The 14867-nt window shown below is 42.9% G+C and overlaps 1 protein-coding gene across 1 annotated transcript; it reads right to left on the bottom strand.

The window, feature by feature from the left end:
* Positions 1 to 7557: 7557 nt before the first annotated feature.
* On the bottom strand, positions 7558 to 14610 carry RASD2 (RASD family member 2). Its single transcript, XM_026076949.1, has 3 exons — positions 14489 to 14610; positions 10137 to 10416; positions 7558 to 8569 (listed from the first exon to the last, which is right to left on the bottom strand). The coding sequence occupies exons 2-3, from the start codon at positions 10405 to 10407 to the stop codon at positions 8040 to 8042; spliced, it is 801 nt and encodes a 266-aa protein (XP_025932734.1). The 5' UTR covers positions 10408 to 10416; positions 14489 to 14610; the 3' UTR covers positions 7558 to 8039.
* Positions 14611 to 14867: the final 257 nt, after the last annotated feature.

The raw sequence follows: 14867 nt of genomic DNA, 5'->3' as shown, positions 1-14867 counted from the left end.
ATCGTCAGAGGGAAGAGGAGTTTTTTAAGGCTTTACATAGACTTTGAGGAACTGGGTGGGATCTGTCACAGACCTGACATTATGAGTAGGGCCTGAAATGCAAGCCCCCACTCTCCACCTGGCAGTGCATTTCTTTGTTGCTTTGGTTCCCAATCTAACACAAGTCCCAGTTTAATAGAGTTGTGCTGTTTCAGATAAGGTTTCAGTGCATGAAGGACTTGTTTCTTGGAACCTGAAATTTCCCTTTTCTTTTCATTTCATCCACTGACACAAACTTAGAGAGTTTTTATTCTTTTTATTTTTTTTTGTAACTTCAAAAATAGATTCAAGACATATTGCTGAAAACAATCTAAAATATTCAGTGTTCTCATGTGTGAGCTAGTGTTTAACATTAACTACTGAAAGCCAAGGACACTCTTGAACTATTATAGTCCATGTAAAATCCCTCCTCCAAGAGCCTGGAGGGGAAGAAGAATGGGCTGGGGAGAGAGAGCAGCCCCTTGCTTGGTTCTAGGTCAGAGTGATGGGAGGACACACAGTCAAATTGTAAATTTGTTTCATTTATATTCTTTTACTTTGCTACAAAAATGTTGTGAAACACAGTGACCTCATCCCTCCTTGTCTCCGTGTTCAATCTGAACTAATCATCTCAGCTATCCATCCCAGCCACAGTGTGGGATACGTTTGCATAAATCATTCATCAAATACTTCTGAATAATAAACAAACATGCAAGAGACAGTTCATGGATAATTCATTGAAGGAGCTGTTTGCTGCAAACAGTCAAGGGATCTTTGTGGAAATGATCTAAAAAGCAGGGCCTGACATAAGAAGTCCTGTCTATATTGTTATTGATCTGGCTGGAGGGGACCAGAGAACTACCAACCCTCCCTTAGGGGTCCAGGAGAGTGCAATGAGGGCAGGGCAGTCAGGAGATTTCTTTGAAGCAGACTTTGAATCAAGCTCCATCACAGAAGCGAGTGTGGGCATCAGAATAGCCTACTGGCTCAGCAAGTCCATTCCCCTGCCAACGACAAGTTATCTCCCGTTGGACAGTATAAGTTTCAGTGTTTTTCCTAGTGTTTTCCTAACGGAAATGTCACTTTCATGACATCTCTTAGAAAATTTGCCAATAGATTGCACTGTTGTGGTCTGCCCTGCTCTTTAGCCTACTATTTCCCTCTTAATACTCTTGTTCCCACTGAGATGTTCCCACTGTCCAGCTCTAAACAGTGTGTTGTCTCAGTTGTCATCTCCACCTTTCAAAAACATCTAGGGGTTTTCAGGCCACAGCCTCTCTCAGACTTTGTTTACCTACATGGCACAGAATTATTCTTTTCAGACTTTTCTTAAGGCTTACTCAAGTCAAACCCTCTAGGCTCACAATTTTTTTTTTTTTTTTTTTCTGGTGTTTGGCTTCCCCCCAAACTCTCAATAACTTTCTAGGAATGTGGTGCCTGGGACTCACGGCAGTTCTGCTTACTGTGGATGGCTGCTGATGATAGAGGCAAGGAAAGGTCTTAGTCTAATGTTTTCATGATAGCAACAGGAAGTGTTTCTCTGGAAAGTTTTAGGCTCTGACCCTACCAAATGGTGGTCTGTAAAGACACAGGGAAGAGAAAAGTCAGACAAGGCCTATAGCTCTAGCCAAATCTGAGTACTGAAGATGGGATTATAGCAGTTTGAGATGTGTATTCCTGTAGCCAGTTACTGTGCCAGGAGCAATGCCCCAGTTTACAATCGCTTTATGGAAATTACTTTCTTATCTATGGTAGCATTTCCATCCCACAGCTTTATCAGATATATTGAATGGTCTAGAATGTGGGTCTGGCTGGTCATGCCACAGAGACTGAAGGGTGGAGAACTTCCCATGAGGACTCAATGGTGAAAGATCTAGGGCAGATCCACTGTTTCTCTCCGCCCCCGCAAATTCTCTGCTCTTTGCAAGTGCAGAGAAAAGACTGTTGCTATAGAGACCAGTGGGGAAATGTACATTATACTACGTTTTATATCTTTTTCTAAGGACACCCTTTAATCTGGGCCTGCCTTCATGTATTTTTACAGAAACAATAATGCTAACAAAAAACCCAAGAGTAGCAGTGATATCACATCAAATAATCGTCACTTACTTCTAAAGCACCTCTGCCTATAACCCTCTACTCTGGCCAAGGCACTGGGACATGGCTAGCAATATTAGCCACCTATATGGCATGTGAAAGGATGATAAAACTAAGACAGCAAAAGATGCAACAGGAGGCGGGGGGTGGGTCCTGCATAGGGATAAATAGAGGTTAATGCTTGAGGAAGGACAAAAACAGCTAAATAAAATGTCTTCAGATTTGACTTGTTGGCGGAGGAGGGTCCATTTCATAGCATACAGCACAGCTAGGACTCTGCCATGCTGTGGCATCTCACCATAGGATGTCCTCTGGGACATACTGCACATGTGGGTACCAGTGGAAGGTCTCTGAACCAGAGTGCCCATGACATCCTGAAGTGCTTCTCATGCTACTTAAAGGGCCAAAAGGCACCTGCCCTTTTATATCTCCAGCTGACTGGCAGACTTCACTGCTCCATCTTTCACCAAGACCTCACCTCAATAGCTTTCCTCTTCTTTACCCACCCTACTGCATATAGCTGTCCCACCTTGTTGAGCTCATTTCTGAAGCTCTTTTCTCTTCTGCTGTCATTTTTAAATTTATCCCACCATTTCCTACTTGTCTTTTGTGATGGTGACAAACCCTTTGGCCTCTCAGACAATCTGACCTACTGCATGCTGGGCTTTCAAGGAGACGATGGTCTTTGTGAGACTGCACCATGACAGGGCTGAAACCTTGTCTCCAGTGGCTACTAGCCTGATGGCAGCAGTTCTCCTGGGGATCCTTTAGAACAGAAGCCTATTTAGTCCTCTGGATGTCAAAACAGGCTTTCACTCTGCCTTTCCCACCCTCAATTTATCTTTTCCTTAATTCACCATGACCACTATTTCCTTCCTGATTTGTACTGACCCCATGGCTCAATTAGATTTTCCTCATTATTTATAGTAGCTCCTAGAATGTGTTGAGTTGTAATTTCTTCAGGACTGTGTAGAGCAATGTTCAAAATAAATCTCAGCCCGGTCTTGTTCCAGGGCTGTGACTGATCCTAAGTCAGGTAGATGTACCTTCCTTGTCCTGGAAGTGAATACACCAAAAATGTCAGCAATGGATCACTAATGTTGGGTTTTATAGACTGTAGTGTAGAACAAGGTTGGAATAAAGCAACTTAATTATGCTGGGTCAGACCAACTAAAAGTATATGGTTTACAAACAAACCTGTCCGACTGCTCGCAGCGTCTTTGCAGGATGGATCTCTTGCTACCGACTTGTTCTCAGTCCAGTGCCTTTTAGTGGTTTCTTGGGTTACAAGAAGCTCTGTGCAGTCCTCCTGAATCCCCCATGGGGGGAAAGAATCACCTCTCTTTCCATTGCTTCTTTGGCCTGGCTGTGTGTCTGCTTTTTGCTCCTTTCAGGGTCTCCCAAACTCTGCTCATACTACAGTTCCCATAAAGCTCTTCTCTACTGTTTTACAGCCAGATATGTTCAGCAGTTAGCAGGGAAGAAACATTTCCCCTTTTCTCTGCTGCTTTACCTTGTGCACCCTGTGCAGACATACTGGTAGCCCTCCTCTTTGTTTTCCAGTCCCAGCCTTTTTCACTGGCTAATAGGCTTTTAATGGCTACTAGCTGTGAATAAACAACAGAGACACATACTGTCTGTTGCAGGGGCTGTAAGCACTTTTAGACCCCAAATAATATATGACTATTAATAGAATAACCGTAATGATATAATAAAAGCTAAACAATAAATATGAGAGTTTCTGTCCTCAGGAGCATGATAATCTTACTTAAAAAGCAATTATCATCAGTTACAAAATGCAGACAAAGGACTAGTATTACTTTAATAAGATTACCTGCTTTTTTTCATTTGTTTCTGCAGGTGACTGTAATGCTGCTTCATCTCACTCCCAGCCTGTTTCTCAGGTGCTTCTCCCCCTGAGCATGTGGTAGATCAAGTCAGGCCCTGGGAAGGACACTGAGGCTGGGGCTTACAGCCCTTCCTGCAGATCCAGTACATCTCCATTAGTACTCACTCCTTGCCCTTTGACCATGCCAACTCTTGCCCTCCTCACCCTCTGCACAGCGTTTAATTTTGGTGCCTGATGACTTTGTGCCCAACGTGGCAGAAAAGACAGGAACGGGAGGACATGGACGGATGAGGAAAGCTGATGTCTTTATGGAGATTGAAGGACAGTGGGGAAAATAATTGTAAGGTCAATGTTGTAAAACCAGAGCAGAATATTAGTGATTATGAAGGCACTTACGAAACTTAGCTTTATGCAGCATGCCAGAGAGAGCTGCTGTAGGCTCAATAATGCAGCACATTAGCTGTAGTGTGAGGAATTCTCCTCTAGCTTTCAGGAGCTTGGTAATCCAAGTGGTGGCCAGTGCTCATGCCTTTCTCTCTCCATTTTCACAGCCTCTGGCCTGGGTCTGTGTGGCACATGAGTCCCAGTGCTCGACCACGGGCACATTCAATAGTCATACCCATGGGTGGAGAGTCTGTAGGGAGGTGAACATGTGCTCAGGGGGATGGTAGGGAAGCAGAATGTTACAGCAGCATCTTGAGCAGAAAGTGTTTGTTTATTAGAATGCTATTAGATCAACAGGATCTAATTGGATGTGGATTTTTGCACCTGTTTTAAATTCATATTTCTCCTATTTGGCAAGCTGGCTGAAGAGGGAACTACTTGGTAGATAAATGAAGATGAGCACTAGCCTTGTAGCAGACTGCAGGGCATCTCTATCGGGATGCACTACCTTGGCCTGAGTGTGCATGCTGAATTTGATCGCTGGTGCTGCTCTGTTTCACCTCTGCTTTCCTACCAAATGTGGATGTGGTATTCCTACCCTCTCCAGGGAATCTTCACCAGGGCCAAGGCTCATGTCTTCCTCATATGAGCTACATAAGGAAGATTCATTCTTTCTCCTCTGGAGACAGAGGAAAGGCAAGTAGCGCAGTGTTAAGCTGCTGCATGATCCATATTGCTAAATGCTCAGGCTTTATGTCTCCTCTCCTGTCAGGATCTTCCCTGACAGCTTGAAACCCTCTACAGCTTACCAAGGCTGGGAGGGTGAGGCACAAAAGGGGGATTTGCTGGAAAAGACAGTCAAGTGTAATAGAAATGAACAAAACAACCCTAATAAAAGCAGTCCAGCAGATTACTCAGCTGACTGTCCAGTGACAAGACAAGAGGCATCAGGCACAGATTGAAACACCAGAAATTCTGTCTGAACATAACACTTTTTCTCTGTGATGTTTGTTGAATACTGGAACAGATTGCCCAGAGAGGCTGTGGAGCCTTCAGTCTTGGAGATATTCAAAACCCAACTGGCACGGTCTTGGACAACCTACTGTAGGTGACCCTGCTTGAGCAGGGTAGTTGGACCAGATGGTCTCCAGAGGTCCTTTCCAACTTCAACTATTCTGTGATTACTAGCCACATTAGGCTCATACTATGCCTACCCCTGGAAAGTGCCTCTTCATCTGCCCTGTATCCTCTGTCAGCACTTCTGTTCCATTTTGGTTTGAACAGGGTAGCCTGTCTTCCAGCTCCCAAGTCATTGCAAAGCAAAGCCCAGGTTAATGCCTTTCAATAGCAGACTGCCTTATGCAACCAAGGCTCACACAGCTGAGAAGTGCAGATGGTGAGATTGAAAGACTGATGACAGCAATGGTGATGTCTCTACAGAGATTGCATTAAATCCCAGCAGGGATGAGCACACTGGCCCTGTGTGGGAAGGAAAGAATTGTTGTCCTCTTGTGTCAGATGCAACATGGGAAGAGTAGCTTTCTGCTTCTGCTTGGGAATATATCTGTATATATATGTTGATATAGATAGATAAATATAAATATAAGTATATAGATATAGACATAGTTCTGTTCCAACAAGGGCAATGTCAAGCCTCTGGAGTCTGGAAGACAAAAAATACTCCTCCAGAACTTACTGTCTCATCAGGGCTCTCAACTCAGAACTCACCTGCTCAGCTGCACTTGCCCCCTTACAACAAAAAAACTAGGACTTGCTCCACTATTCTTGGAGACAGTAAAAACAAACCAGGACACGGCTAATAAATAAGACAAATTTAATCATAAACAGTGTACATATTTATAGATAGGGAGGGAGAAACAATTAGAAAGGTGTTGCCCTGGCACCAGGGATAAAAGAACAGTGTATTTTACCAGTCGATAGACAGTACCCGTGAAGAGTGGAGCTGACAAGTGATGATAAGATTTTGACTCTCAGAGGCTAATTTTCACAGACATTCATCATTCTTGGTTTCCTGTCAGATTACAGAATGAACTAGGTCACAGCTCTGACCAGGATACAGCAAGACAGATACAGCCAAGAAGAGAATTTGATGGTGAGGGAGGGATAAGAATATCTGAACACTCTTCTGAGGTATATATAACATATATGCTCTACTCTTAAGTACAGTCCAGGGGCCATGCTCTATCCACAGTTATGCATGCATGCCTCATTCCAGTCAGCGAGAGTGGCAAGCTCATATCTGAGAGAATATACTTGGCTTTAAGGGCATATAGAAGCCTAGCATACCGAGCAATAAAGCCAGAAGTAGGACAGGGAGAGACCTTAAGACAAGGAAGCCTGGACTGGACTGAGAAAAGGAAGAAGTAAATGGCAGTCCCAGGTTTATTTGGCCAGTTCACCCCTATTTAGACAGCCAGCACAAAGCTTCTGTTCTGAAGAACTTCTGTAGTGCAAAGGTTTCCACTGAGGCAACCTTTATCAGATATCGAGTAAAACCATGAACAAAATGACTAGATGTTAACAGAAGACATATAATGGAGCTGGTCCCAGATCAAGAGGCCACATCCATTCAGTTCTTAATTTTGAAGGAAAACCCAATCCTGCCTCTGAAATGGTCTAAGTCAACATGCGAATCTAGTCAGCCCCAGCTGTCACAGGCAGACAGAAGGAACGATTCCTCCAGTGGCCAGCAAGGCAAAGGGTGGCATTTGTACTACGATGTTCAGAGTTGGTATGGCTGCCGTGAGAAACAATACCACACCAGGCTTGCAAACCAGTCAAATGTATTGGCTTTTTACAGTACAATTTCACTTTCAATCAGTGTACATATTATTTAGATTTACAGCTGAAACACACCTTTTATTTCTAAAAATTAGACACTTTTCATTTCAAACACACTTGCCATCTGGTTTTGCTAGGAAACCACCCCCAGACAATAAAAAAACAAACCCAAACCAAAATCAATAATACAAAACAACATTCTTGTCAATGCCAAATTACAGCTGTCCCAGCAAACGTAAAAACAAGACCTTCTGAATGCAGGTTGCAGAATCATGTGTTTGTATACAGAGTCCACTCCCAATCTAGGAAACCTCAGTAAGATTGTTGTCCTTAGAAATGTAAGTCCCATTTTTTTAGAGGAGTGCTCCACGCATGCATGCAAAAACATACACAGATGCGCACACACACACACACACACACACGCACGCACACACATACACATCCTTGCTCAAGGAATCTCCTGCCCCACAGCTGCACCTCCAGTACTGCCCTATGGTATCTTTCTCTCTCTCAGCAAGAGCTGCACACTGGGGTAGCTGTTAATGCCTTTTGTGCATTATTGACCTACTGTCTTTGTAGGGATGAGGTTGAAATTTCTTTATTTCTCAAGTCTGTGTTCTTTAGACAAAAAGGACAATGAAGAGGAACTACTTTACAAAGACAAAGAAATGCAGTCACATATCGGGCATATGATTTTTCCCAGTCATTTACAAGAACAATATTATTTACATTCATGATTCAGTAGAACCCTCAGGAAGAGTTATCCTTTTGCCATGCTGGGCATTCTCGATTGGATGAACCCAGTGAGCCCATTCTGGGCTTCTGCAGACCGTTTTTCTTTAAGGCACTACATATGGATGACAACTTCAGAGAGACTGGCTAGCCACCTTCACTGGATAGTGCATTTCTCCCTCTCCCTTGATTGACCTTCCCTGAGAACTTTTGATTTGATATATTTCAGATCGCTGTTAACACTTGGCCGGCGAGCAAAAGGAGAGATCATGCCATAGGCGTCCATCTCCTTGACTCGGCGCATTCGGAAGGATTTCTGTTGGAAAGTGTCACCATACTGGATGGAGATTTTTCTGTGGAGGGCAGGGCTCATCTCATGAGGTAGCTTGGCCATGCTGAAGAGGACGTAGAACATCTCATCCACGTTGGTGTTCTTCTTGGCTGAAACTTCAAAGTAAGCACAATTTTCATCACTGGAGACGAGGTTCTCACCTTCGTCTGAACGCACCTTGCGGAAGATTTCACTGTGGTCATTCTTGTTGCCACAGATCACCATGGGGAGGTCAGCTGATTCCTTGGTCTTATTCTTCAGGCAGGATTTGACCTCAAGGATCTGTTTCTGGAGTCTCTTGACCTCGTCGAAGGATTCTCTATTGTCCAAGCTGAACACCAGAATGAAAACATCCCCTGCAAATGAAAAGGGAAACCATAAAGGTTTGTTCATCGCTGCCTTTGTCAGAGGAGCTAACTTTAAAAAAGCGGTAAGTTTGCTGCCATTGCCTCCCCCACATTTTTTCCTGTTTGGTCCTGTTTGTCTTTTGAATCTCTTCACTCTGAGGTACTTTAATCCCAGTTCTTCTTCTAATTCAACTCCCTCCTCCTTTCTGTAGTGTTGTGGAAATGACTTATGGCTGTGATGTTACTTCTAGCATATCCAAGTATGTGTTTCTAGGTTGCACTGGTCTTGCTGCTATTGCCTATTTATATTGTCGTTTGTAAGTTTCTACCTCAGCTCTGCAGCACTGCTTTTCTTTTTTATTCCTTTCATCTGTATCCCTCTCTAAAACACAGTGTGTTCTGATACTAAGAAGACTGGAGAACCAGTAGCCACTCAGCCTTGATCTTTTGATTGTACAAGACAAGAAGCAACACCTGAACAGAAGATTTACATGTAGTCAGTCCTGAATGCCTGAGTCAGGCTTGAGAGGTTTCCCAGTGTTCAGTGCTCTGCTGCCGTTTCATTTGCTCAAGAGAAACAGACCATGGAAAAAAAGAAATGTATAAATAACACAGATCCCCTGGCATTTCCTTTTGACATTTCCTGACTTACAATTCATTTTGCAAATATAAAATAACGCAAATCATTGCCTGTTGAATGGCATTCATGTAGAACGTGCTAAGAGAGCTTTCAGGGACAAAAGCTTGCATCCCCACACCAGAAATCAGCACTAGGACCCCATACAACACAGACTATAGCCTGGTCTGATGTGAACCTCATGTTTCACTGGCTAGTCAGAAGTGTAGATAGCAGGTCCGGAAAGTAGTTTTTTCGTGAGCTGTGGCTGAATACATCTCCACCGTCACTTTCACAGTTAAAGAATACATCACCTCACGACAGGAACTGCTTGGCAATGAGAACATTTAAAATAAGCCCACCATTTTCCCTTTTTCCTCTCTAATTAATTTGATTAACTATAGGCTAAGGAGAAAGGCTAAAAGTAGACACAACCTTAGAGTGATTTTTTCCACTGGAATTTCAAATCAAAGGAATCAAACTGGAACTTTTAAGAAAAAAATCTTTGAGCTTTTCCTGTTTTGAATTCCTTTTCTGTGCATTTTACATTTGCTTTTCACTGCTTGTGTCTTGTAATGACAGGCTTCTTTTGCCCCTTGCTGCTCTTTATGCCTATGAGGTTTTATTCAACCACTCATTTGTGACTGCAATAAGAAATACTCAGTCAGGAGGAGATGGTAGCAGAGGAGGGAAATAAACTAGGTAGGAAATCCTGATTTCATAATTTCATTCAGTGAACTCCTTTGTGGGACCTACAACATCTGGAGCATCCCAGCCATGAAATAACTCTCAAGAGAGGTGTATGTTGCAACAACATCCAATGGTCCCTTTAGCTACCTCCCAAATGCTTCTTATCGCCAAAACCCAGTCATCTTAAGGCTACAGTTTTCAAGCTAATGTCTGTTGTTACTATCTTTCACTCATCATTCCCCATCTGCAAACCTTCCTCCACTTTCTTACCTGTCAGGATAGAAAGCCTCCTCATAGCAGGGAAAGGGTGATTCCCAGAGGTGTCCAGGATGTCCAGCTGATACATGTCTCCCCGAATGTTGTAGACCTTGCGGTGAAAATCCTCAATGGTGGGAGTGTACTGGTCCTCAAACCGGCCATTGAGAAAGCGTGAGACAATGGAGCTTTTGCCTACTCTGGAGGCTCCCAGGACTACCATGCGGTATGAGTTCTTGGCTGGCACATTCAGGGTGCAGTTTCCACTGGCCACAGTCTTCATCATTGCTTGCTCCTGAGACAGGAAATGGCAGAGTTGGAGGAAAGACCAGAAACTAGGTGGAGGACACAGCAGAGCAGCTCCTTAGCACAAGCTAGTCAAAGAGCACCCTGTATTTCTCCCTTGTGTAAAGCAGAATGCCTGGTCCTGGTTAGCAGATCAATGGTCCATAAAAAAATCTTTTCACTGGAAATGGCTTCATTTTTTCAGTCTTGTTTCCAGGGAGTGGTTTGTTTGTTTGTTTGTTTTTTAAAATCATATCAAAATGAAGACATTTACACTGAAAAGATTATGTTTTTGAATTGTATTTTGCTATTTTTGTTAAGCATTAAGGGCTAATTTTATCAGCTGTGCCTGAACTTGGGCACCAGGTTCCCTCTCACCATCTGTGTCACTTAGACATTACCAGATTTTACAGTAGAACTTGGTTGTCCTTTAGATGCATAAAGACAGAGGTCAGATCTCCCAATATGTTTCATCCACTGCAGCTGCCATTAAGACCTGGACCACTTTGGGTGCCTAAGTAGAAACTGTTTGTGATACTAATTTTCTGACACCAGCCAGAAATCAGACAGACTACAAGAATCACATTTGACATTAGTGGTAGCTAGACATCTCAGTGACTTTAAGTAAATGGTCTGTCCCACACAACCTATATTGCCAGTGCAGGGAACTGGAGGCACAAAATAGCATTGGCTGATGATAAATTCAAAGATCTTCACCTTCAATAACCTTTTGCAAACCAGATTTTAATCTAATTGTTTGGTTGGGAACTCCCTATGAACAAACTATCAGTATTTCAAATACCATTGCCTTGCAACAGAATAGCTGGCAGTGGACAGCTTTGCAGAAATGCCCATTTCATGGAAGGTTCAGTCTTTATACATATGCAGCTGTTCTAGGTATCACAGTTTTTGAGGGTGCTAAGTACAGGCAGAAGAAAAGAAGGACAGCCATGTAACCATCAGACAATACTTCCGACCCTTGACAAGTAAAATGAGTCTCAAGACCTTGGAGATCACATTTTGATGTAGTGCTCAGGTACAGGAGACTTTGATAGGAAAAGAAAAGATGAAATGAGGATTGCGCAGCCATTTTTCATGTACAAGTGCAAGTGCATTGTGCCCTGAAAGGAAAAATATTACTCCAGTGTGTGGAAAGCTAACTGTCAGATCAAAGCAAAGAAGGCACATTTTGGACAGAGTTTATTTTAGTTATTAGGATCTTATTAAAGAAAAATCAAGTTCCCACTATGTTGCTTATTTAACTTAGGTGTTGTTTATTTAATATTACAATTTGAGCACTCTGTGTACACTGGAAGATCATTTCTCAATCCAGACTTGGATTCCTGTTTTTCTCTTGAGCAAATTTTATCTCCCAAGCTTTTATGTAGCTGATACTTATCTGAGTCAAAAGCGTAAAATCTTTTACTTTGTTTAACATGTGCAAAGTACCAAAGCAGATACAGCCGGTGCTAAATAAAGAAGCCAGCATCCTTACAAGTGCTGTACTATAGCCCAAGGCAACAACAAAACATTATTATTTATTATTATTGCTATCATTTGCTGCACCCTGGCAGCATGTTCAGCCCCATATAAAGCACAGAAGAAAATGCAATGTTTTCTTTAGGGAAACTTTTACACTCTAAATTAAATTCAGAGGAGAGTACAGTACAATATTAGAGGCCAACAGTAATGTCAGATTGTAACTTCGCACGCACACACATACACACACACACACACACACACACAGAAGTACAGGCCTGGTACTATAGGTGAGAATGCTATAGCAGGATAGACAGCAAGGAGCATGCCCGGTATTTGGACTGGACTGTATGTTTTGTATAGGACAGAACACATCATTAGTGCAGAAATACCACATTTCATCTCTGAAACAATGCTGTCATGTCCACTGGCTCTGTCCTTTCCCCCATAGCCAGTCCGGTACTGTCTTGCTTCCATGGGCCAGTCAAGTGGTGACAGAGCTGCTCTGGGATAGTTCCTTAACTCCCTTGAGCTTTATTTAGCAGACAGAGAGAAGCAGGGAAATAGATTTTGTGAGAAAACCCTCGAACTTCTCTATGGCCCAGGTTCAGTATTTAAAAATGTGTCAGCTCTTCCAAGTGAGTTGAACTGGTATAGCTGCATGAGAGCAAGTGGACTATGTTGATTCACACCTGCTGAAGATCAGTTTTGTACAACTTGCTGCAGGAGCATCTGGGAGTGAACATGGATATGTTTTTTAAGCAAGCATCTTACCTGTCCTGTACAGAACCTGCACAATGGGGGGACCTGATCCTGTTCAGCACCTTTACAAGCCAGAATCCAACAAATTATACTACTGACTGACAGGTAAGCACCGAGCTGCGAACAATTACAGAAATACCCATCACACAGCAAAGGAGATGAACTGTGTCATTGCACCTGCTTGGAAGATTATTTTTGCACCTTTAATTCAGTCCCTCTAAGAGGCACTTCTGTCCTCTACCTTGAATTAAATTGCACTGTCTTGAATTTCAGTTAATGCCATTTTACAGTGAACACCTAGGAGAAAGACTTGACACCATCACTGATCCACAGATGGGGAAAGTAAGGCACAGGGAAGCTGGGGACCACCCAAGATCATACAAATAAGGACCATAAACAGACTCCGGGACTCCTATCGTACAAACTCTTTCTCCTTTCCACCTTTCTTCAGCCTTGCATTTCTGGTCACTAAATCACACTGCCTCCCATCCCCATTAAAAACAAAACCTTATTGACAGATGTGTGTTTGTTTCGGGACACTTTGCCCTAAAGATGTACATGCACTGAGGAGGAAGAAGGGGTGTGAAGGCATCCAAAGTTTAAGGTATTAAATAGCCACTTTATGCTGCCCTCATTCTGTCTGTCAAGGCATTCAGTCAAGAAGATTCCTGTACTTTCCTGACTGCATTTCATTTCACATGGAGTTAAAAGATGCTTTTCAGCACTTTGATTCCTAGAGTTGCTACTCATCTCATCACCTCTGCTGCAAATCTGACTCAAAGTGTGCTGTTGAACCAGGAGCTTAGTTTTGTATTTTGTGCTCTCTCTTCTTATCCCCCCGCTCCAGTTTCTCCCTAGTTGAATACAATCTTTCTTATTCCTTCCTCTGAAATGGAGAGAAATTTCAACTCTCATACCCGGGGTGGTGGGGGAAGCACAGGGGACTTGTGTTGCAAAAGATTAAAGACAGAAGAAAGGAAATAGAAAAGCACCACATGTTCATGTACTAAATAAAGTAAAATCAATCTGAAGAGAATGAGGAGACAAACAACCTCCAGCTGGCTTTAATCTACATCTTTTCCTTCCAGTTTGTTAAATGCTTAAGTATAAATTAATTCCCATTGGTACCTTTTGGTTTGTGTGCTGGCTTGATGGTAGAATCTTTACATTAGTATTTTATATCACAGAGATTTCAAAATGTCATAGAAATGCAGGCAATGAGCATTATCTCCACTTAATAAAGGAGAAGGCTCAGGCATACAGAGAGTGCTGAAACAGCTCTCCAAAATCAGCATTAAAACCCATTTCTTTTGATTCCCTGTGTCTCCTTCTACCTGCTAACCACTACGGCTTGGTTTGCAGACACACTTCAGACTGAATGACAATACACCTGCTTTTGCATGCTCTGAAGAGTGCTTGTCTAAATTGCAGTGAGGTGCTGACAAATTTGATCCTGAGCATCTAGAGAGAGATATCTAAGGAATAGATTCTTCATTCAACCTGCCTAAAGCTTTTATACCTTAATTTTCAATCCTCCCATAATGAGATGTCATGACATCTGGGTATGTTCCCTACCTGTCCCCATCCATTAGTAGCCTTTTGAAGCACCTCTCTTGTGCTCCACAGTTTTCACCTACTGTTTGTGTTTCTGCTTACCATCCCTATGTAATTCACTGCATCCAGCTAAAAAAGACATAGGCAGAAGCAAACTGTACCATACATAACGGACCTTCCACTTGTGTGTCACTGCTAGCATCCCCTGAATTTTCATGCACACAAATGTTACTCCTGTGGGATGTTTTTTTCTGACTGTTATCCCAAACTACATGCTACTTTCTTACCTCTCTTTCTTTGAAGAAGTCCTGGGTCTTGGTGTAGTCTGATGAAGCTGATGGTTTTAATCAGGGGTGGCTGCTGCTGTAAAAGGTTGTTGTTCTCTGTATCCCACGTTGCTGCTCTGGGCTTAGTTCTTTACCAATATTTTCTGGGACCTTAGCAGGATTGGGAAGGACTGCAGGACTGCAGGGGACGGTCCCCCATGGATAGTAATTACTGGATCAGGCGACTGACATGAGCTCAAGACGGGTTTCAGAACCAGTGATAGCTTTTCCCTCTGACGAGATGAGCTCTTCTCCTGACAGCCTCAGTTCAAGAGGAGATGCAGAGTGTCTCCCACTCCCACTGTCTTTTCTTGCAAGTTGTGCTTCTCAGGCTCCACTG

Source organism: Apteryx rowi, unplaced genomic scaffold, assembly GCF_003343035.1.
Source record: "Apteryx rowi isolate R43461 unplaced genomic scaffold, aptRow1 scaffold_443, whole genome shotgun sequence".
Lineage (NCBI taxonomy): Eukaryota > Metazoa > Chordata > Aves > Apterygiformes > Apterygidae > Apteryx > Apteryx rowi.
Note: the sequence above shows the minus strand (reverse complement) of the source record. Positions and strands in the feature narration are given on the sequence as shown.